Source organism: Monopterus albus, unplaced genomic scaffold, assembly GCF_001952655.1.
Source record: "Monopterus albus unplaced genomic scaffold, M_albus_1.0 scaffold95.1, whole genome shotgun sequence".
Classification (NCBI taxonomy): Eukaryota; Metazoa; Chordata; class Actinopteri; order Synbranchiformes; family Synbranchidae; genus Monopterus; species Monopterus albus.
Genome location: NW_018127975.1, coordinates 834370 through 856418, shown reverse-complemented (window position 1 = coordinate 856418; position 22049 = coordinate 834370). Strand labels below are relative to the sequence as shown.

Below are 22049 nucleotides of genomic sequence, written 5' to 3'. Positions count from 1 at the left end.
TGCTGTATATAAACAGAATTTTTCTGGAAACAAGGTTGTCTTGATTATAGTATGACCTATAATTATGACATATAGTATTACACTGAATACACAGTTACAAGAAGAGGATCCTTGTGAAACTGTACTTTCATAGTTTCCCACCCATCTTTATGTAAAGCACCTATCTATTACAAATTTGAATTTAAAATTACAACAGCTTGTTCAAGTCATACTCTGCAGCCATCATGTTCATTATTAACCTCAATACATCATTTTCTAATTAACTCTCATATAATAATGTGCCTATTGAAGAGTGAAATTACTTTACTCTGTATGCCACTCTATGGGTGTTTATTATGTCAATCCCAGAGTACAGTTTTGTTCTTTAGCCAAGTTGCAAAACAATAACCAAAGTAAAGTGAGTCAAATGACAATCACAGAGTGAGCCAGGGCTGTTTCACTTGCTTGCCGCAATTTGTCTCCTGCTAAACACATATTGTCCAGGCAGAAGACTCTACTGTATGCCTTGTAATATATATAAGTGGATTCCAGTGCTATTGTTAAGATTAAATTACATGACTTCTTCATTTTACATGTCAACTCCTTGATCAGCAGAGAAGAACAATGGATGGGCTCTTATGTTATAAGCAATTACAATTATAGGTCATCAACATAATCACATTCATAAACTTTAAGTGAAATGTATTGCCTCTAGGTTTTTTTACACCACATTCAGATACACTAAATTTTAAACACCTCCTAGAAAAGCTGTACTTGAGAAGATTAAATGAAAAATAGAAGTTTTAGTTTTAGTTTCTAGATTTGTCAGGCGGTGAGGGGGAACATAGGGTAACTTGCAGTTCAGATCATGTCGATTAACATGGAGATCAAGTCATTAATTACTAAGCAGCCACAGATCAAACGTGTCAGCCCCTGAGCTTTTATTCCTTCTGTGTCTGTTCACTTATGGCACACTAGGTCCCTTAAATCCTTCTTTTTTGTACCTAGGTCTCCTTTGTGCCCAGTTCTTCAATGGAGAATGTCATTTATAATAAAAAGGAAAAACTTAATTATGGCTATAGTTCACACAAACATGCTACAGAGTGATATTTGCAGGAATAAATGACAAAAATGCCTCTATAATGCCATTCCATAGTTCAGTTTTGCAAAAAGAAATACTGGATTTGATAAATGCGGCCTCTAGAATGTTTCCCCTAATAATTGGATGGACTACATGAATATTTAAATGATAATGCAGGGCCATACCCCTGGTCAAAAGGCCTATCCATGTAAAACGAGCCTTTGCTAAATTGGTTGATTGAAAGGAATTGAAGTTTTTTCTCTCTCTCTTTTATTCATCCAGGGACTGTGCTGAGTAGATATTAGTTTTCTCCCCTATTGCTCTACCCTTTAGCTTTATCGTTGGTGCTTTTAATCTAGTTTAAAACACCTCTTTCTCCCAGGGGTACCAATAAAGAGTGAATTCTCTCAGCCAGTGGCAGACACTTAATAGTGAAATCTCACTCTCTCATTCTCTCAACAGACAAAGCTACGATGGCCTGGAAAAGAAGCTAAAGGAAGTCTTCAGTGAACGAAGCAGCATTCTGCACCAGCTCTCCAAGACGTCAAAGGAGCTGGACAGCATAAAAGGCAATCTTGAGGTTGGAATTTTACTGTTTCTCTCTGAAGGATACAGCAATGTTACAAAGCGTAGTTGGCTGCTGCTTCTGGACCAGGGATGATTTTCCAGAAATCTGATGACTGGGAAAACTATGATTTTCCTCACTTGTTTCTCATCATTCTGTTGTACAGCACCCCACCACTATTAAATACTAATGTGCAAATGTTTTGCAATTTAGTGAGCCCACCCACTGTTGTGTATGTGATGTGTTACTGGAAATGCAGCTGCTGAATAAGCAATGCGCAGTTGGAAATGTAAATCAATTAGTTAGTAAGTAAGCAAATTGTTTAGCACTACTCAAAACAGCAGGAACAAAGAACCTTGCATCAATTAAAAAGTGTATTCTACACACTGGTTATTACTCTGCTTTAAGAGAAACTCCACACTACATTGAAATCATAGCTGCACTGGCCTCTTTGGCTTGAAAGATGAGTCTCTTGAACGTTTCACAGGCAACATCACAGCTGGTGTGCGATAAACAAGTTGTCACCAATTGTTGGCAGGACAAACCAGATTATTAGTCTGGGAGCAGTTAGTATGCAAAGAAATACTAGGGGTTATTAAATGGTCTTCTACTTACATGCCACTTTTCTATACATTGATGCACACTCAAAGCACTATACATCATTTTGCATTCACCCTTTCACACACAAAAATGCTCACACTTCCATACACCAGTGATATCAACTAGGGGTTCAATGTCTTGTTCAAGAATGCATTGACATGTGGACTGGAGAAGCTCTGGATCAAACCGTTGTCCCTATGGTGAGAGGACAACCCACTCTACCTCCTGAGCCACAGCCACCCCCAAATTAGAGTTTGTGTTTTATTTTAATTACTTCAGCCAATGGTTCTGTTGGTCACGTATGATAATTCACCAGAATATTTGCTGAGTAGAGGGAATGTGTGCATAATCACTAACAACAGATGAGCCCAAGCAGTCAGATAATTATGCATATTTCAAACAGAAGCTTCTGGTAAAATTGCCCTTTGTAAACATCCCTTACAGATTACAGATCAGCTTTTTGGTTCAGATTCCTGTGACACATAGTTGTGTGTACTCATGGTTTACCTGTGCGATAAAGGAAATTAGTGCCATAATGGACCTGCTCATTTTTAGCTTTATGTTTAAGTGTAAGATAACCCCAGTTTGTGCCTCTGGAGTCACAGAGATACAGTAGCTCTCCTGCTAACCTGCTAATTGACACATGCTGACCTTTTTAAGACCTTTTTAACCTTTAACGCTAACCTAAATTCTGAAGGTATTTCCTGATGCATCATACTCATCTAATGATGCAGAATCAAAAATAAAACATTCCAGTCCAGGAAAAATATTCTTTTTCTCAGTTTCTCACATAATAATTTCTTTTCAGTTAAGTAAAAATGGCAACAGGAAATCATCTCTCTCACTTTTTTATGTCGCCATCTTTATTTATACGAGAAGAATGGACATAGTTGAGAAAGTGATTATAATTTTTTTTTCATTGACAGGACTGGATTATTTTTGATTTCACATCATTAGAGTATGACAATTTAGAAAATGCCTTCAGAATGTGGTTGAGTGTTGTCAAACGACAATACGGGGTTAAAATGGTCTATATGTATCAGTTAACGGAGGAGTTTTCTTTGTGACTTGAGTGTATTTAAGACATGAAAGGCACAAGCTGGGGCTAGGTGTTAGATAATCCCACTAAAGGGCCATCTTGTTTACACCCAATATTATTGTCTGGCCCATAGTCTTTCTAGCCTGGTTGGGTCCATTTTAACTGGGTCTCCTTGGAGAAAAACATTATCATGAACTGTGAGTATCATAAATAGTACAAAATGAAACCTGAGCTGTAATAAACTGTTTCCTCTAATTGTGTTCCTCATTCATAAATGTATGTATGTAATCTGAAAGAACACACTGGCTCTTTTTAAACCATAATGTAAATAAACCATTAGATGTTCTACAGGTTTCTAATAGTTTTAATCAAAAGTGCAATATGTTGTTATTGAAATAAATGTTTGTATACACCCAAGTCCCACTTTACATGCATATGTGTGCTGGGCATATTTTTGCCCTAATTATATTTGGCCTGAAACTAAAGATGTAAAAACATATACCCCAGCACCAAGGGTAATTTTGCATAAACTAAGAATAAAAATGGGTTCATAAGACAACTTTAGGTGGATGATAATGAGGATTATCATTCTTGCTGCTAAGGGAGATATCTGTTACATAGTTCTGGTGGTCTTAGACAATTTATCAAATAATTATATTATACAGTACTGTACTGTAGATATTGTAATTCCGTGAGCATTTCGCAAAACACAATTATCTCAGTGGAAGACACTGCACATCACTTCCCACCAGTCGGTTTAGGTCAACTTCATTACAGCTTTTGGCAACGATAACAAATGAACAGAAACTCAATTATATATTCAGCTGTTTTAATCATTTACTATTTTTCCGTCACATTAGCATATGCAGCAAAGATCTTGCAAAACATGCCTCCCTCTTGGACATTTAGACCTTGGGCACCAGTTGCCCTGCATTTCTCTGCAGTGCTACAAAAACTGCCGCCTGAATGATAGTTTCCTCTTTTCAGGGTGTTGATGTTTTTAGGCTTCAGGCAAATTATGCAGGCCAATAGACGTGTCAGAAAACCAATAATCAAACAAATGATATGCATACTTTTTCACGCATTTATGTATGTTTGAGAGAGATGTCCCATGTGTCTGGAAAAAGCCCATGTATTCCGGCTACCAACATCCCCAGAGGCAGACTTTGATGTCTGTTCACTCTAGGCTAGCTATAGGTTGGCATCTGTCATTGCCCTAGGCTCTGTGCCAGCACCCTGGGCAGGGCAGAGGTTGGGAACAGTATGCTGTGGAACAAATCTATTCTTGAGGGGGGAAAACATCATCTACATAAAAATCATCAAGATTTAAACGAAATTCAAGTCAACAGGGAGAAGAGGTTAGTATTTCTGGAAAGATTTGATGGAGCAAGTGTTTATCGTTTTAATGAGTTGCTCTCTAGGTGCAGGTCAGCAACCTTAATAACTAAACTTGTTGTGATTGGGAATTTATTCTTGGCAGCATCCAGCAGCTCCTGGATGAGATCTTGAGAGGCAGTTAGAACTATAATAGGAGGTATTTTGCCCTGCACCTAATTGTGAGCACTGGAAACTATTTGGATTCTACTTAGAAAAATAACCTGATGAGACATTTGAGCACAAGTTAAAAGTAGTTTAGTTGTTTAAATCCAGTGTCATAAAGACTTAACCTAAAGACATTTGCTCATACACTATAAAGGGATCTAGACTACAGACCTGTCAGTGATATTATACAGTACAATACCCCCCCACTTATTGAAACAGCAACCGCACAGTAGTACAGTATATGTGAATGACAGTCACCAGTGTAAGCCAGTAAACATTTTGTTGGTTTAGTTTTGACAAAAATGTAGGATCTCTACATTTCTGCTATATTCACTTTAAGACGTTTATACAGAAGGCTCGACACTGCATTTTACAATCCATAACATTGGACCAACTTTGGTGTGAAATTAAATGGGTTGCTTTATAGCACAAAGTAATTGAGGTATAATGGAGAATAAAGTCACATAAAAAATCCCCAGCATCTCAAAACTGTACTCAGGGCTTTATTTACTACCTCCTGAGATTTTTTGTGTCTTCCAGGTTGAATTCTAATAAGTAAAATAATACAAAAAAGGGGGCAAAAATAAAAGAATGTACTTGATGATAGATACTTGACTGTGATAGATAATATACAGTATTTCAAACATGCTTCACCTACAACCTGATTTTTATGACACTGTAGTGAGTGGAAATTCATGGCTCTTTGTCAGCTTGTTGAATGCTTTTCTGCACAATGGCTTGAATGTAGATTTTAAATATTTGTGGTATCAAACATTAAGCTGGAAATGCATTCATACTGTAAATGTTTTTGCAACAGTAAACCTGTTTAAGATGACAAAATGAGGATTGTAAAAATTTGTGGCCTGAGCTTTTTATCATTTTTGCGGGTAATTACGCAGGGGGAGAGTAGAAAAGTGGCTGAGTGACTCATGGCTTTATGATAGTTTATACAAATCATTTAAATCAAGGGGGTTTCACCAGAGACCGAATGTAGGAACCAATGTATATTCTGGATTACATAGAATTCCAGTTTAATACTCTAATTGCACATTTTCACATCAATATTAGCCCACCTGAAGCAAATGTATGTTTCCTCTAGGTTTTTGGCTGCATTTCTTCTTCTTCTTCTTCATCACAAACATAAATGAAGTGACAACAGGGACTGTGGAGAAGGAGAAACATCTTTTCTGAGACAGGAAGAATCAGGCTTTATGGAAATATGACATTAATTGGCACAGATATCACCTTCAAGCACAAATTTAATGAGAAGCTGTCTTTCCCTTTGAGTCCACACTTTTTAGAAGGCTGGAATTATTTTCTGTTCAACTCATAACAAATAAAAAATATCTTGGAGGCCTTGCAGAGCAATCAGAGAACTGACTAATCCATAATCACCCATCAGGCAGGTGCTTCGGCTCCAGTGGAGCCAAGTCTGTATGCCCGCCTGTAGCCTCAGAAATTCATCACCAGATTGTTATAGGCTACTGTTTATAGGTTTCTGGGGCATTAACACCATTTTACATCTGCTGCATCATTTTCTATTTGGCTCAATTATTGTATGATTCTGGTGCTTTTGACCTGACTTACATAGTTAAACTGAAGCTCTCGACTGTTGCTTGATGGTACTTGGAACCTTTTTTCAGACATGTATTATAGAGTTCAAGGAAAGTGTTTACAGTCTATTTTCTTTCCAACATGCATAGTGAGTGCTTTGAAATAATTCTCATTCTGGAGTTTGACGTGTGATGCACGAAACTTTGTATTTCTTGGAAAAAAAAACAATCTGTCTTCTGTTGTGTTACAGTCACTGAAAAATGATGGCTCAGTGGCCAAGAAGGATGTGCAGAGGATCCTGGAGCTCAGCCACAAACAAAGGTAAAGTGAGGCATCATGAACAACTTAGACATGTGATTCCAACAGTACTGCGCTGCTTCATGAATCGCATCCAAATTTAATTTACAAATTTACAAAAACTATCAGTGATGGCTGACGAATTCATCAAATCTAAGGTAGGTGATGTTTTCACCATCATCACCTTTGTTATCAATTAAGTGTTACATGTGAAATATTAAACTATAATTAATACATATTAAAACTTGCAAATACTTATTCCTATATTTCCCTATAGAGTTGTAGGAGGAGCTATTTCAGGCACCTCTGGAGCCAAAAGTCAAAGTCCCATTTAATTTCTTTTTCCCAAAGACAACATTGCATGACTTCAAGATGGAGCTGTGCCACAGCTTCGATGGGCATGAAACTCTCTCAGTCAAATCGGCAGTACAAAAGATGAACAGTTGCTTTAGAAAATATAAAACTCTCTGATAAAAAGGTCAATGATAAAAGCCTTAGTATATAAAAAAAAATCAGGCTGGGCTCTCAGAGTCCATTTTGTCAAGAAACATCTAACCACAGAGCTTAAATTTCTGTTGTGTGTGCTGCTGCCCACTGGTGGAAGCTAAAAATTGTGGTGCTGAGATAATTACAAATACAGTATGCACCTTAAATCAAATGGCTTTTAGATGGATGAATTCACCAATTGATTGACCAAGTGTTTTGAATTCACTGCAGCAACTCTGCTTCATGCTTTGACTGGCTTCCTCTCCATAGTAGCAGCTGAAGTTCATTGGTGTTGTGGGATTGAAGCATCTTTCATACTAAATTGTCAAACAGCACCTGATTTCTTAGAAATGTGGTAAGTTTAAATCATTCAAACTGGTGATGACAGCATGGACCTCTAGGATTGTTAGGTTATTAGAGTTAATACAGGTGTAATTCTGTCTCTCCTTCTGGTACCAGTTAGACGTCTTGCAGCAGCATTTTGCACCAGCTGGAAGCAAAACAGAGAAGAGTGGCAAACATCCAGCTACTGTATAATGAATTACAGTAGTCCAGCCTTGAGGAATATTAAAGCTGTGATAACAGCCTTCAGGTTGCTAAGAGAGGGGAAGGATTCAGTTTAGCAATATTTCTAAGCTGGGAGAAAAAGCCTTTCACCACTGATTTCACCTGTCTATCAAATTTTAAAGCTGAATCAAAAATTGGCAACTATCACTGCTGTCCTAAGCCGTTCTCACACATGAACTACAGACTATATATTTTCGTTGCTGTCTTCATTGTAGCTGACTGTTTCTCTTCACCATCAGATGTTTGTATTCTGGTCATTAGCTCTGTATGAATACTCCGGACTATACGCTGCTGTTTTCTCATATGGGCTCACTCAAGTTACACGCGGACTTTGTGCTAGAATACTAGTACTGGAATAGAAAATGCCGAGGGAAAAAGCTCACCTCCCGCACCAGCAGCTCCTCCCATTTCGCAGCTGTGTGACATCTAATAAGCATGAGTGAATGACAGGCAATCACTGTTTTAAACAAACAAAAAAAACACACCCTAAGGTGTTACTGGTTTATTCTGATTTAATACTCTGCAGTAATCGGCTTCATTGCGACTGTGTGGGTGTTGTCAGATAACCCTACAACCGTCATCACATTTAGATACCTGATGCTAAAGTTCATATTGGATCACATCACTCATAAAAGAAAGCTGATTGAGAAAACAGGCTTTCAGAACCTTTAAATAATGGCTCATTTATTATTATTGATCCTGGATATTTTAAAATGTTGCCCAGTTTGCTGCACATGGCAGTGTACAAAAAGAACAGGTTGAGAATGCAAAATCCAATTGTAAATCTTTCTTTTTTGTGAAAAAGCACATCAAGCATCTAGGATTTAGTGCATTTTTAAAATTTAGTAATTATTTTTTTATTTTATTTTCTTTATTTATTGCAAGAAAGCTGGAAAAGTGTTTACCCAAAGTGCTTTACCATTTAATATTGCCTGATTAATGTTGTGTGTAATGAGACTGTTAATGATTTGGAGTCATTTGTGGCCTCCGTACTCTCTGAAATGCCATCGTCCTGTGCACAGTATCTTGATAGCAAATCAATAGCCTATCACCAGTCCGTGGCAGCTCTCACATGTCATCAAGCTGAAAACCAGAAAGCAGCAGCTGGGCTCAGTGTCGTCTACCTCGCGTTCCCGAGCTGCAGTTTTTCAGTGGTTTTAATCCACCTTTGGAGTTCCATGTCTGCCAAGTGTGATTACTTGCTGACTCCATCATGGCAGATGCAGACAGGTGATTCATTGCAAGTCATTTATTTCTGACAACTCTCAACAATGATTTGATTGCTTTCTAAAAATAAATTTCCTCCAAACTATAATGCAACAAAATGTTTGCCAGCAGACCAGGTATAGATAATAAACATTTTAAAGTTTCAAAATAGGAACAATTAATTCAGCTGCGATTGGATGTGCTATCAACATACAATATTTGGACCCAGTTGTCATACGCTCACTGCTCCATGGCTTCTAGATATTGTATGTCATTCTCACGTTTACTGTGTTCCTTTTTCTGTCAGTTTGGGCACTTTTGAGCTTGTTTTTACAAAATGCTTCCAATTCTAAGACGAAGGGGATATAAAAGAACTCCAAAGCTGTGGTGGTTGGCTGGGTGCAGTGAAGAAGAATTTTTGCAAGGCTGAACTGATGCCAAGAGACAAACCACTGGCATATAAAATATGTGGCTGTTGAACAGTGAGCTACTCTCCACAGGAACACTGAGCACCGCTGTGTTGTCTCCAGACACACTGGCACTTGACTGCACCACTGGCCATCACATCATATACTTTTCAACTTACAGCCAGTGTTACTGAAACCACTGACACACATCAGTTGCCCACGTGATTCATTAATTCAGTGTACATTACTGTTACCTGGGCGCAGGAGACATCAGATGTTACTGAAATACCCAGTGCATTCTAATGTGTTAATATTTTGTAATGAATGCAGACGCAGTGCAGTTTTTGTACAGCATGCATGATATCACTGTGGAGTATTCCAAAGGTAGACTACTACATATTACAACCTTGTTGACTAGAATATATTAATGTTTGCAATTTGTCATGTTAGTCTTGGCTGTGCAATATCTTAGGGATGGCCACCTCAGCATCTAAAGAAAATCAGGCTACAATTGAACTCCTTGAATTCAAATAGGGAATTAATAAATGATTTGTTTGTTTTTTGAGTTTGAAGACAAATACATGCAAAAAGCTCATTTTTTGACAAAGGCAAATCATTTAACAAATTAATCAATTTAAATGTGTGAATGTGTAAACAAGGTTTAATAGTTATACAAATGCAATATTCAGCTCTCTTGGCAAACATTTTAGCTGCACTTATTCACCAAATGTCTCTTAATTGATTCTCTAATTGCATAATTCATAAGGTGGTAATGTTTCCTTTATTAGATGGAAAGCTGCCTAACGCTAAAATTTGATGTTATAATGATGTCTGAATATAAAGTGTACTTCTCAATTCTTGAATTTGTGAAACTTGAAATCATAGCATTTATTAGACATATATGTTTAGAAATGGCTTTGCACAAATACAAACTGCACATCTGTGCAAAATGACTCTGGACAGCGGCATACAGTGTGTAAGAAAGTCATTCTGTGGCCGAGGAGTGGGGGCCTATGACTATGTGAGGAGGATGTGCTAACAGTGTTTCTCACTTCCCTCTCACTTGACAGAGAGGAGATGAAGTCCCTCCAGGCAGCCTTGCAGAAGCAGCTGGATGAGGCAAATGAGAGAGCGGAGAAGCAACAGGCCACGGTAAGACAGAGCTGACCTGACCATCAACATCCGGTCTCCTCTAACCGGCCCTGTCACCTGTCACACAGGCCTCTCAGTGATCCATGCTCATTACCCAGTAGCCAGCTCTCTCACCTCCTCACTCCCAACCCCCATGCAAAAATTAAAAACATCGAACAAAGGCATAATAACCTAAGAACATGTATTTATTTACCCCGTTATCTATCTGTCTCTCCAGCTACACTATCTGGCCTTCCATCAATCCATCTGTGTTGCCCAATATGCTGTTGCATTGCCTCTAATTAAATTCCGAAGGTATCTTAAACACTATCTGGCAAATTCAGTTTAAATAATCACTTGGTCTACAGAAGCTCAGAAAACAGTGAAACATGCCTGTCACCATTTCCCAGATATAAGGTGATGAATTGAAATTGCTTGTTTTGTTTGACCTAGAATCCAAAACCATCCAAAGTTCATTATGATAAATAGATAGATAAAGAAAAGTAGAAAATCATTGCATTTAAGGGGCTGCAGCAAATGCAGATTTGTCATTTTTGCCTAATGACTAATGAGCAAGGGTCATTTGATTTTCATAATAGTTGCTGATTATTTTTCTGTTAATCAACAAATGAATTATTCAACTAATCATTTCAACTGCACTCATATCTTAATGTCCTAATTTGCATAAGCATAACCTTTATTGCCAAGTATTATCAAAAAAGGAATTCGACTCTCACCCAATGGCCCCTGATGTGCACAACAATATAAAACAGAATAAAACCAAAACCACAAGTAAAATAAATTAAAGGCAAATATGTACACACACATATATACTGTATATACTGTTAATAGAGCTACTAAAACTAAAGCCTTTGTTTTACACAAAACTAGTTATGTATGCAGATGATAATGTCCTTATAATTGTATGGACTTGACCAAGGTTTTCAGAGTTAAGTTACAAAATGTGTATGTGTGTTAGTTCAAAAGAAAAAATATACATTTTAACTATGTGTACGCCCAGTAGCGATGTGTAATTTATTGAGAGGAGTTAAAAGGTATTTCTATAGAAGGCTTCAAACTAGAAAAAAAAATAATTAGTCAAATTAAATTAGTATTCAATTGGCTCCACCAACATTTTTCATGGTCACAGCATTGTGGCAATATTATAAGTAAAATAGGAAGAGGCATTCAGTGTCAGCAGAGAATGTTACTTTTGTATACTCTATTAATTATGAAAAAATAAGCTGTTTGCTGTATAACTTCTAGTTGGCTTAAAATAAACCTGCCACTTATACCGTGTTACTGAAAGTTATGTTTGCACATGTGTTCCACTGCATATGTCCCAGGTTTGTATGCTCACACTCAGAAAGATGATCCATCTTTCTGCCAGCAAACTCCTTATCAACAAATCAGCATGGAAACTGTCTGGCTGCAGTGACAGCTACAGTAGCCCTGCAGTGCTACTAGGGTTTTCAATATATGCTAATGAAAATCATGTCCTGTAATATTCCTGGCGTCTTATGCGAAGTTACAAGGCTTAACATGCACCACGACATTATGATCAACAATCAAATCATCTGCACACTGTAAGATAAACACTGGTATGCTTGCATTTCTACTGACATTCTTGCCGTTTTCCATAGACCAGTGACAAATCCCACTTGCTGGGTTTTGTGCTGGAGTTTGACATTTATGCTTTGTTAAATGGTATTTAACACAGCCGCTGAGATTCAAGCTTCAAACGAACACCTCTGCAGCATGCAAATGCCGCGCACATTCGACAGAAACAATGAAATACTGTATCTGGTTTAGAATACCCATGTCCACGTAACATTCACAGGGGAAACTGAGCTTCTGAAAAATCAATCAAGAATCAACATTAAGAATGTTAGAAGCACCTTGCTTGCAAAAATGATTGAAAATATTTATTGCAGCTTCTGATGTGCAGAAATCAACAAAAGCACACAAGGAGGAGAAGACAAAAAAGTGATTTAATGTGCCAGTAGATATGAGCAATGAGATTCAAACCAATACTCTTTGTCAGAACAAAAGTCTTTTCCTCATAAAGAACTGAGCCTGAGTGCAAGTGATGGTTTCTGAATCATGATTAGACTGGTAATCCAGACTTTTTCGTTACCACCACCATGAAGTCAGAATTTGTGGTTTTGAGTAAAGTGTCACTTACGATTGGATGGGTTGCCAGAGGAGCTTGTGTAGATATTCAGGTTACTTTTGGGATAAGCTTTAATAAATTTGATGATCTTTTAACCTTTGATTTAGCCCTATTATCAGGTCAACATTTAAATTTGTCCAGTACTTTGATTTATGGTGAAATACTTGTAAAATGAATGAAATTTAGTCTTTGTTATACATTTTTTCTGCTATTTTGCAAATGTGAGCATGCTAAAATGTTTAAATAAAGATCTTGAATGTGGTCAATATTACCTGCTAATCACATGCATGCTAACAATCATTGTGCACATGTTATGTTTTAGCACAGCCTCACAGAACTGCTGGCATGACTGACACAGTTGTCTTAAAAGATTAATCTTTTTTTTATGTCCTAGATTCAGTTTCTGTTGATTGGCTATTCAGTTGTTTGACACATCCTTTCATCACTGCATGATTAATGTTATTTACCCTCTTTAATTTTTTAAAATTTTAAATCTACATGGAGCTAGAACTAATTTTTGGAACATACTGAAATGCTGCTGTATAGAAGCTGTTGTTGTGTTTCTGCTCTTTTTTTCTTGAAATGTTGTACAAGGATGATGTTTTTACTCATTCCCTGGGGTTGTGATGGTGACTGAAAGGCTCAAACATGAACCTTGATGTTATCATGCCCTGCTTAGGCATGTGAGTCAGCTGGTGAGGCTTAACTTACTGTTCCCTGGGGTGTACGTCTAGTATGAGGTCACCAACCCCATGAATCTTCTCTTGTTTGTCCTCCGAACTATCTCGATGACCTCCCTCAAGGACTCATAAAGCTTTAAAAATGTCTGTTCCGAATAACAACAGAGAAACAAAACTTGACCTGCCTATGTCTCTCACACACAGAGAATTCATTATATTAGATATACCACAGCCCTTGGCAGAAGTTTAGCATCTGCAGTTGGTGTTTGAACCTCCGTCTAGCTGCTAAACACAAGCCACAGGCCTGCACCAGCAAGACATGCTGAGCTCATGATAAAAGAATTGAGATAAACAAAAATATCACTCTGACAGCAAAAAGCAAATGGGCTATTAAATGAGGTACACAGTGGAAAATAGTCAGTTGCCCACTGCAGGAATAAATGCCCCAACATATCATACTGTATTTGCCGCAGTCAGAGAGTCTCTGATGAAACATTCGGAGTACATTCCGATGGGTAACTGTTACGCTAAACTAACTTTGTAAGACATGAGAGAAATATAATATGTGACAGAGGTTTTTTTTCTTTTTTTCAGAGTTAAATCGTTTTTCGGCCTTGATGGGTGGTTAAATGAAATGCGAAAAGCTGTTTTAAAATTTCACTACAGCATGGTGCCTTTGTAAGCTCATAAGGAACAGTGCTCATTTGTAGAACAAACATTAATATACTGCCTGAATGTAAACTTACCAGACAAGACATTAAATCAAGCAATAGCACTGGTATTGAAACTCGCACTGTAATTATCACAAAAATTCAGCGCTTGGTTGCTTTCATTTTTCATTTTATTTCATTATTTGCTAATTCTATACTGTGCCTGGATAGCTTTTATGTTTCTATGTATCTTTTTTGTCACGATTCTTGAGGGCAGTGTCAGTGACTCAGCATGGCCTGTGATGTTATCATGCTCTGTTAGGGGATGTGAGTCAACTGGTGCGGTCGAGTTTACAGTTCCCCAGGGTGTACTTGCTAGAAAGTGGAAAAAATATGACTTTGAGTTCAAACCACAAAAACAAAACAATGCTGTGGATGTTTTTTTCCTTTTGACAGTTTATGAGGCACAGGATTTGCTCATGATGGTACCCAAAACTAAAATCTAAACCAAGATTAACAATATTTGGTTAGCAATAAGCCTGGGACACAATTCTATATTTTTTTAATATTGCGAAAAAACAACAACAAAGTGATTCCACTGTCATGTAGTGTCTGGTATAACTTATATATTGTGTGCCGCAGACTATTGTCGTTATCAAAAAACAACTTCAAAACACATCAGATGAGCCACAGTGTTGCACTGACTGACATGTTCATTCATTAGAATAAAAGTAAACTCTTCTTTATTTTGAGTCGATGCCTTATACACCATCTGGCTGTTGGAAACAGGTAATAAAAAACTAAAATCTGTATTAATCTGCAGTTGAAATTACTCCAAAAATACACCGTTTACTTCAGTTTGTGCAATGTTAGCTGAAACCAACAGTGCCAGCATGTTCCATATTCAACTTATTTATTTTAAAGAAGGGATATATTTGTGACTGAGAACAGTGAATCAGATACTGGCACTGCCATTTGTTGTTATAATCGCTTTCATTCGTTGCATTTATTTTCACACACACTGCTTATGAAATGGGCATGCTCAACATCCATAACCTTCAGTAAATGTGTTCACTGAATGGGGGAAAAAGCCCAGTGAAGTGAAGTATTCAGTGTGATCATCTTTCTTTTGTCCTTTCTGTCTTCAGATCAAATTTCTTAAAGTGGAGATGGAGAAGAAAACCAAAATCATCAAGGATTTACAGCAAGAGGTGAGTCATCAAAGTCTCATTTAAGGCTGGTTTGAATCACACTACACTTAAAAATTATGTATTTATCTTCCTTAATTCTCCCTTTATGCTTTTATAAAGTCTATATGAAACCGTAACAGAAGGATTTATACTAATTGACTGTTTGGGCACCAACTTTCCCTGCCTTGTCTACATCCATTTTATTTAATGATTTGCTGTGTTTGCCAAATGCCTTCTGACAATCCCCAAAGACTCAGGGGAGAGTGTGCTGCTTTCAATCAAAGGTGGACACACGCTGGCATGAATGTGTCTATTTTACCGAGTGCTTTGTAAACACTGGAGTGAGTGTGATTGCGACTGTTGTGGCTTGTGCTTGTGGAGAAACTGGTCTCTCTTCTGTTGCCTCTTCTGTGACGGGTTTCTCTGATTGTTCAACATCACTGCAAAAAAGTTTGTCAAAAAAGAAGTTTTTTTAGTTTTTCTCTTTGATTCTCAGGGGCTGACACCAAAACCTGACGTTTAGCGCTGATGCCTTAGACATCCAGAGAATAAAAAAATGTTCTGCTGGCAAATACTACTGTAGCTGTATTGAAAATATGTGACATTGTATCATCTACCATTTGGCTGTTATATGTATGAATAAAAAGACAAAACATAAAAAACACACACAAAAAATGTCAAAACAACAAGGGCCCATTATAGCTACAGCGACAATAGCAGACTTTAAAGATAGGTTTTAAGTTGGCTGTTTCCTTTGTTATCTTAGTTTCTGTTGGCTATGTAACATGGAAAAATGTCAAATTGAAACTTTTGCTAAATTAAATCCTCCAATGTAATGTGAATTTAATGAATTTTATAGATAATATATGGAAAATTCAGCATGGAAACATGGAAAACAGCCTACTTCCTTGTTACAGGAACACACAGTACCTTGTGCATTATATAAATATGAGCAGTAATTATTAACATCTTGTGTTTATAATTTAAATGTAACATAAATTACATAGACTAAGATCAAAATGCCCAATAATTGCACACTGTGGTGCCGGTGGGTGCATTTTTTGCCTTCTGAACTGCAGGCAAGCTTTTCAATTACGTCACAAGATTATGATAAATGATGAAGAAGTGCCACTGAAAATTACCGCGCCACACTGCTCACCACTGCAGTGAGAAAACAGATTTTCGCCAGATGTTCAAATTAATTTGAGACCAATTTTGACGAAACTCTGCTTTCGTAACATGATCAAGTGCTTCAAATGAAGGCCCACACAATGACATAATGACTGCAATTCACTGTAATCAGACTGTTTAGACAAGTACTTGCCAGAAAGTTGTATTAGATTTGTAAAACATGTAGTACAGTACAAAGCTTTTAGGCACTAAAAGTAAGACAAGAACATGCTGAAAAAAATTTAATGAAGTCCAGTAAACAAACTAACAAAAAAACAACCTAAATCAAATCCCTATTTGGTTTGAGGAGAAGGCAAATGGCAAAAATCCAAAGAATAGAGCATAATCCAAAACTAGAAAAACAATCCTAACAAAGGAAAACATGAGGGAAGCACCAGGGGATGACTGGAAAGGCACCACAACAGAAAGTACAAAAGCTGTGGTGAGTGCATAAGACAATGTAGCAGTAAACAAAGGGTAACAGGTGATATATATACAAAGAGAGGTAATCGGGTAACACAAAATAGGTGTAGTGCAGTGAGGAGACAGCTGGAGGGAAAATCTGGGGCAACTTGAGGCTGGATGGGAAAATTAGTCCGGAAGGAGCAGAGCAGGGAAAACAATGAGAGGAACCAGAAACAGAGCTGGGACTGTGACAGTGTTGCCGTGTACATGTCTCAGATAGTTACCACCAAACCTTGTTGTGGCTAAAAGTGGGTCATCGGCTCTCATGGACAAGTCACATAGCTAATTATATTGTTCCACATCACATGTAATTTTATAAATACAGCCAACAGGGCTTTATGCTTTACTTGACCACCTAACCACCTATTTAGTTAACTGAATAATTTACAGTATATCTCTCAAATGTCTTAGCAGATTCTTTGCAAACTACAATAAATGGACTAGACTTAGAACCACAGGAGCAAGTGCTAAAGAAAAGGTGGCTTTTTAAGCTTTAGTCACACAATAAAATAAATAAATAAAATTCCACAAATTGTCCTTCACTTGAACTCACTTTATTAACATGACATTTGGGTCCTCAGAGCTTCATCAGGCAAAATGTATACTACTGGATACACACCTGTCATTAAGACTTTAGGGAGTACAAGAACTTTTTTTTCCAACCTAGTGATATAAAGACTAGTAGAGACAAAGACACTGTTGATTTTTACTTGTGATGTTACTGAATGGATCTTTGCCCATTCCAGCATCTATCACGAGTTATCTTCTGTAGTGAACCTACATAATAGCACCAGGTATTGGTGTCACTGTAGAGGTCCACTGAAGAAACAGATATAATACTGCAGGGAGTTAACCTTGAAGCATAGTCTTGTTCGTGAATGCATTTAAAAAGTAATATCTTAGGTAGCAGTTAAATTTAAATAAATGTCTGTTAATGTTACATATTGAAAATGTTCTTGCATGTTTAACTCTGTAGGGAGTAATCAAAGGTAAATGCAGAGTCACTTCCATAATCAATCAAGTGATTTTCACAACGGGAGGTTGTACATGGTGGCAGTACTGTGCAGCTGATCAGTTTAACTGACTAAATGACCCATAAAGGAGGCCATGATTTGACTTTGTAATGAACCATTTGGGATTCCTTTACTCTTAAACAACACTGGGAATAGAACAAGTATAACAACAGGGAGGCATGATAATTATCTTTTCTTCGATGTTTGTCACACACAGTTCACTTTTCTCTGTGGCTTTTTATTTTTCCATTATGATGCCAGCGCTCCTGCGAAACCCCATCACTATAGGCCAGTCATCGATGTACACACTAATCTTGCCAAAACGATGAGCTTGCAAATTGCATTGCTAGCCATTTGGCCTGAATTAAAGTTAGCCAAACTGTAATTGAAAATGCTCAAGAGATGAACAGTAGTTTTTGGTGCTTTTGAGCAATTCATTGATGACACTTATTTTTTTCCCTGAGGAAAAAGGCCTCTCCAGGTTTGAGGGCTTTTATAATCACATACAGAAGGGGTCATATGTGGTCAACAGTAGACTGGGAGCTTCTCTGACATCTGTGCCACTCTGACATTTAAGCTGTGACTACATGCAGGGAATCATGAGAAACATTTCCCTGCATCTATTACATTGGTATAAGCTATAGAATAGTTCTTGTGGGCAGAAGCCCAAAGGTCAAAAGTGCTTACACATTAACATTTTACTAGCTCACAATCCACTGCTCTTGACTTTTGTGTTTCTACAACATTATGATATAATGGCATATGATATACATGACTGAATGCCACCATCAAAGGTAAAGTAACCGCAAACATATTTTTTCTGGCACTGTAAATAATTATACATTGATATTCATTGAATATACATTGATATACATTGAATCTGATTTACAGTTCTCTGTGTCTATAGTACTATACCTGTACCAAGCATTTACAGTACCATTTCCATCATTTATTAGTTGCTCCATAGGGCAAGCAGTTAATCAGATATATTGTTTTAAAACAAATGCAATAAAGATATAATATTTTGTTTTGGTTGAAGCTAATTTAGAGAAATGCTGATTCAGCCTAAAGGTCATTTTATAGTCTGCAGTTTGCTGTGCTGTTTAACCGTATGGAGTTTTACCTAAGATGTGTTATATACTGTATCTTGTCCTCCTGATTTGCTGAAACTGTTCGGACCCTTGCACGCTTTGTTGTGAACTAAGTGTTGAAGATGCATAAAGTTGCCATTTATGCTCTGCCATGGAAATTCAGTAACCATAATGACAAAATGTTTTAAAAATGTTTGCAAATATATTAAACAGATACTAAGATTTCTCATTTATAAAGGTATTCCGATCTTTTGCTGTGGTTAGTACTCCAGGCTGTGATCAGGTGCACCAGTCACTCTGACAGAGGTCCAGAAGTCCTCTGCAGTGATGGGAGAACCACATCAGCAGCACTCCATCAGTCAGGCCTTTATGGCAGAATGGCTAGACCGAAGCCATGTGGAGTAAAAGAGTTTGTCAGTCAGCATTTAAAAGACTCTGAGAACATGACAGAAAAGATTTTCTGCTCTATTGAGACAAAAATGTAACACTTTGGGCCAAACCTTAAGCACTATGTCTGGAGAACAGTGGGCACTGTTCATCACCTGGCTAATACCATGCTTATGGTGAAGCATCATGTTATGGAGGTTCTCCTCAACACTTTCACTTTGTCATTATGAGTTATTGTAGACTGATGGGCAAACATGACTTGGCTTTATCAACATCTTTTTAAATCTACAACATGAAAATATGTGGAAAAAAGTGAAGGTGTCTAAATATTTTCTGGAATCAAAACCTCTTTAAAACAGTTTCAGCAAAAACCGAACATTATAATCTTCCTGAAGGGAGGGTTTATTGAAGAACTGGTATCATTTTAGCTAAATGTACCTAATAAACTGGCATTTAGGTGTGCATGTTGTAGCAGTGTGAAATAATACTACAGAAAGAAACAGCTGTACACCCAACCATAACCTTTGTGTATGCCAGCATTATTTTTTAAAGTGTTGTGGTGTCAGCAGGGATGCTTTACAGGTCCAATTCACTGTGAAGTCATTATCAATGGTTTGCTTTCAGGGCTTATTATGAGTATTTTAAGAGAAAATGATCTGCAGACTGACCTGAATCCTGCTGGGATTCATCAGGTTCTTGCAGAGCATTGTGATAGACAGCTTTGCCACACATTCGGCTCCTCGCTACTGATGGTGATGTTTTATAGTCTAAAATGGAATCCCATCACTGTCTTTCTCCTTTCAAGTTGTCCTGATGACTAAACAGCAGAAAGAAATCATGCACCGGGGCATTTAAAGAATCTGTCTGCAATCATCTTACAGTAAAAAAGTGACAAGAAACTGAAGTAGAGAGAAAATGGAAATGGCATCATTATGTGTGTTGAACAGGACAAATGCAAAGCAGATGAAATCAGTGAAGCTAACAGAGGCTTAATATTACCATCTAGCAAGCTCTGCAGTTCTTTTTTTAGATTTACCACTGACTGAGTCCAGGAGCTCACTTGTGTGTGATCTTCAGAATGTGATAGGAGGAAAACATTAAGATGTTATGACTGCTTTTAATAACAGAAATTTACTTTTAGTTAAGCCAAGCCAGTTTTACTGTGATTTAATGTGAATTTAATGGGTTCAAACTGTAACAAAGCACAGATAAATTGAGAAAAGATGATGCATATTCAAAGATATGAAGCCAAAGGTAATGTGTATGGGTGTGCATTAGAAGCTCACCCACTCTAATGGTGTCTCCCATTTTTAGATTTTTTTTAGATATGTGGGCAGTAAATGTTTGAATTTTCAGTATTTTCAAAAGCACTAACTTTGAAAATAATTACCTTATCGTTATTTCTCCACACAACACTGCATGACGTTATTGCCTTGAAGAACAAATAGCTTACTTGCTCCTCCACCAGTGTATCACTTAACAACTGAATAGCCACTGCATTAGCACAAAGAGGCCCTCAGCACAATCAAGACTCTATCAGAACTAATTTCACACATATTATCACTGACATGCTTTAAGAGGAAAAGTGTACTGACAATAATAGGGGTTTAAGTAGAATGGGGTGAGATAGCTCCTGGCATGCAATGTCACTTTTTGTACCGAACAGACAGACCATGTGCAGCCTGATCGATTGCACTCACATATGGGAGACAGCAAGCCCCGACATGTCCAAGAGCGATAGTGGACTTGACATCCAACGTGAGTGACAGTGTTTATTGTAACTGGAAAAGGTCCAGTTAGATAGCGATAACATTTAGGGGCAGTAAAATGTTATGACAGTAATGCATGCATCATTTATAATCTGCATATGTGATGGTACGGTGATCTTAAAAAAAGGGAAAAAGTAATTAAGAATAACCAAATCCTGTCATGACCTCAAAATGAGTAATGACTTTGTGCTTTCATTTAACAAACAATGGCCATTTGATTGGTTCCATTTGTCTAGCAATTATGATGAGGTAGCCATGAAGTCATTTTTCATTCTCAGATTAGTTGATTTGATTAATTTTTAAAGGCACAGAGATTGAAAAATGTCCAGTTATTCATAAGAAAAATTAAATAGTCATCTAAAAATCTAATTGTTATGTGGCAGAAATATTACATATGTTGTTCTGCCTTTTACTGCTTTTAATAATTTTATGATCTCCAAATATGGATTCAAATATGGATTTGATCACTTTTATCTGTCTCTATGTTGTCAATGTTAATGTTGACTGTTATATTTATGTTTTTATACTGCTATGGTTTACCAGGTGTATGTTAAGCAGTTTGGTCAACTTTTAGTTGTTTTTAAGTGATACTATATATAAATAAAGGTTTAGTTTAGTTGAGTTGATTTGAGTTTAGTTGAGACCTAAACAAGCAAACTGTAAAAATGCCACTATATGGGCCCACAAATTTATGCATCTCATACTGATGTGGACATGTTGTGTGTATTGTCCATCTAATACAAAACAGAAAACATCTCATAAAATGGTTGTGATCTGAGCATGAACTCAGCATAGCTTAAAAAATGTGGATGCAAATACAGTACGGTAATTGTTATATTCCCCATTTGTGAGTTGAATGATGCACAGTGGGTACGGAAAGTATTCAGACCCCCTTAAATGTTTCACTCTTTGTTATATTGCAGCCATATGCTAAAATCATTTAAGTTCTTTTTTTTCCTCATTAATGTACACACAGCACCCCATATTGACAGAAAAACACAGAATTT

General features: G+C 37.2%; 1 protein-coding gene across 2 annotated transcripts in view; it reads left to right on the top strand.

The window, feature by feature from the left end:
- Positions 1 to 22049, top strand: part of luzp2 (leucine zipper protein 2) — a 135667-nt gene that overhangs the window by 66612 nt on the left and 47006 nt on the right. For both annotated transcript variants that reach the window (XM_020608813.1, XM_020608812.1), the window contains exons 2-5: positions 1523 to 1640; positions 6611 to 6681; positions 10394 to 10475; positions 15106 to 15168. In XM_020608813.1, the coding sequence (XP_020464469.1) occupies positions 1523 to 1640; positions 6611 to 6681; positions 10394 to 10475; positions 15106 to 15168 (334 nt within the window). The remainder of the gene's footprint in view (positions 1 to 1522; positions 1641 to 6610; positions 6682 to 10393; positions 10476 to 15105; positions 15169 to 22049) is intronic.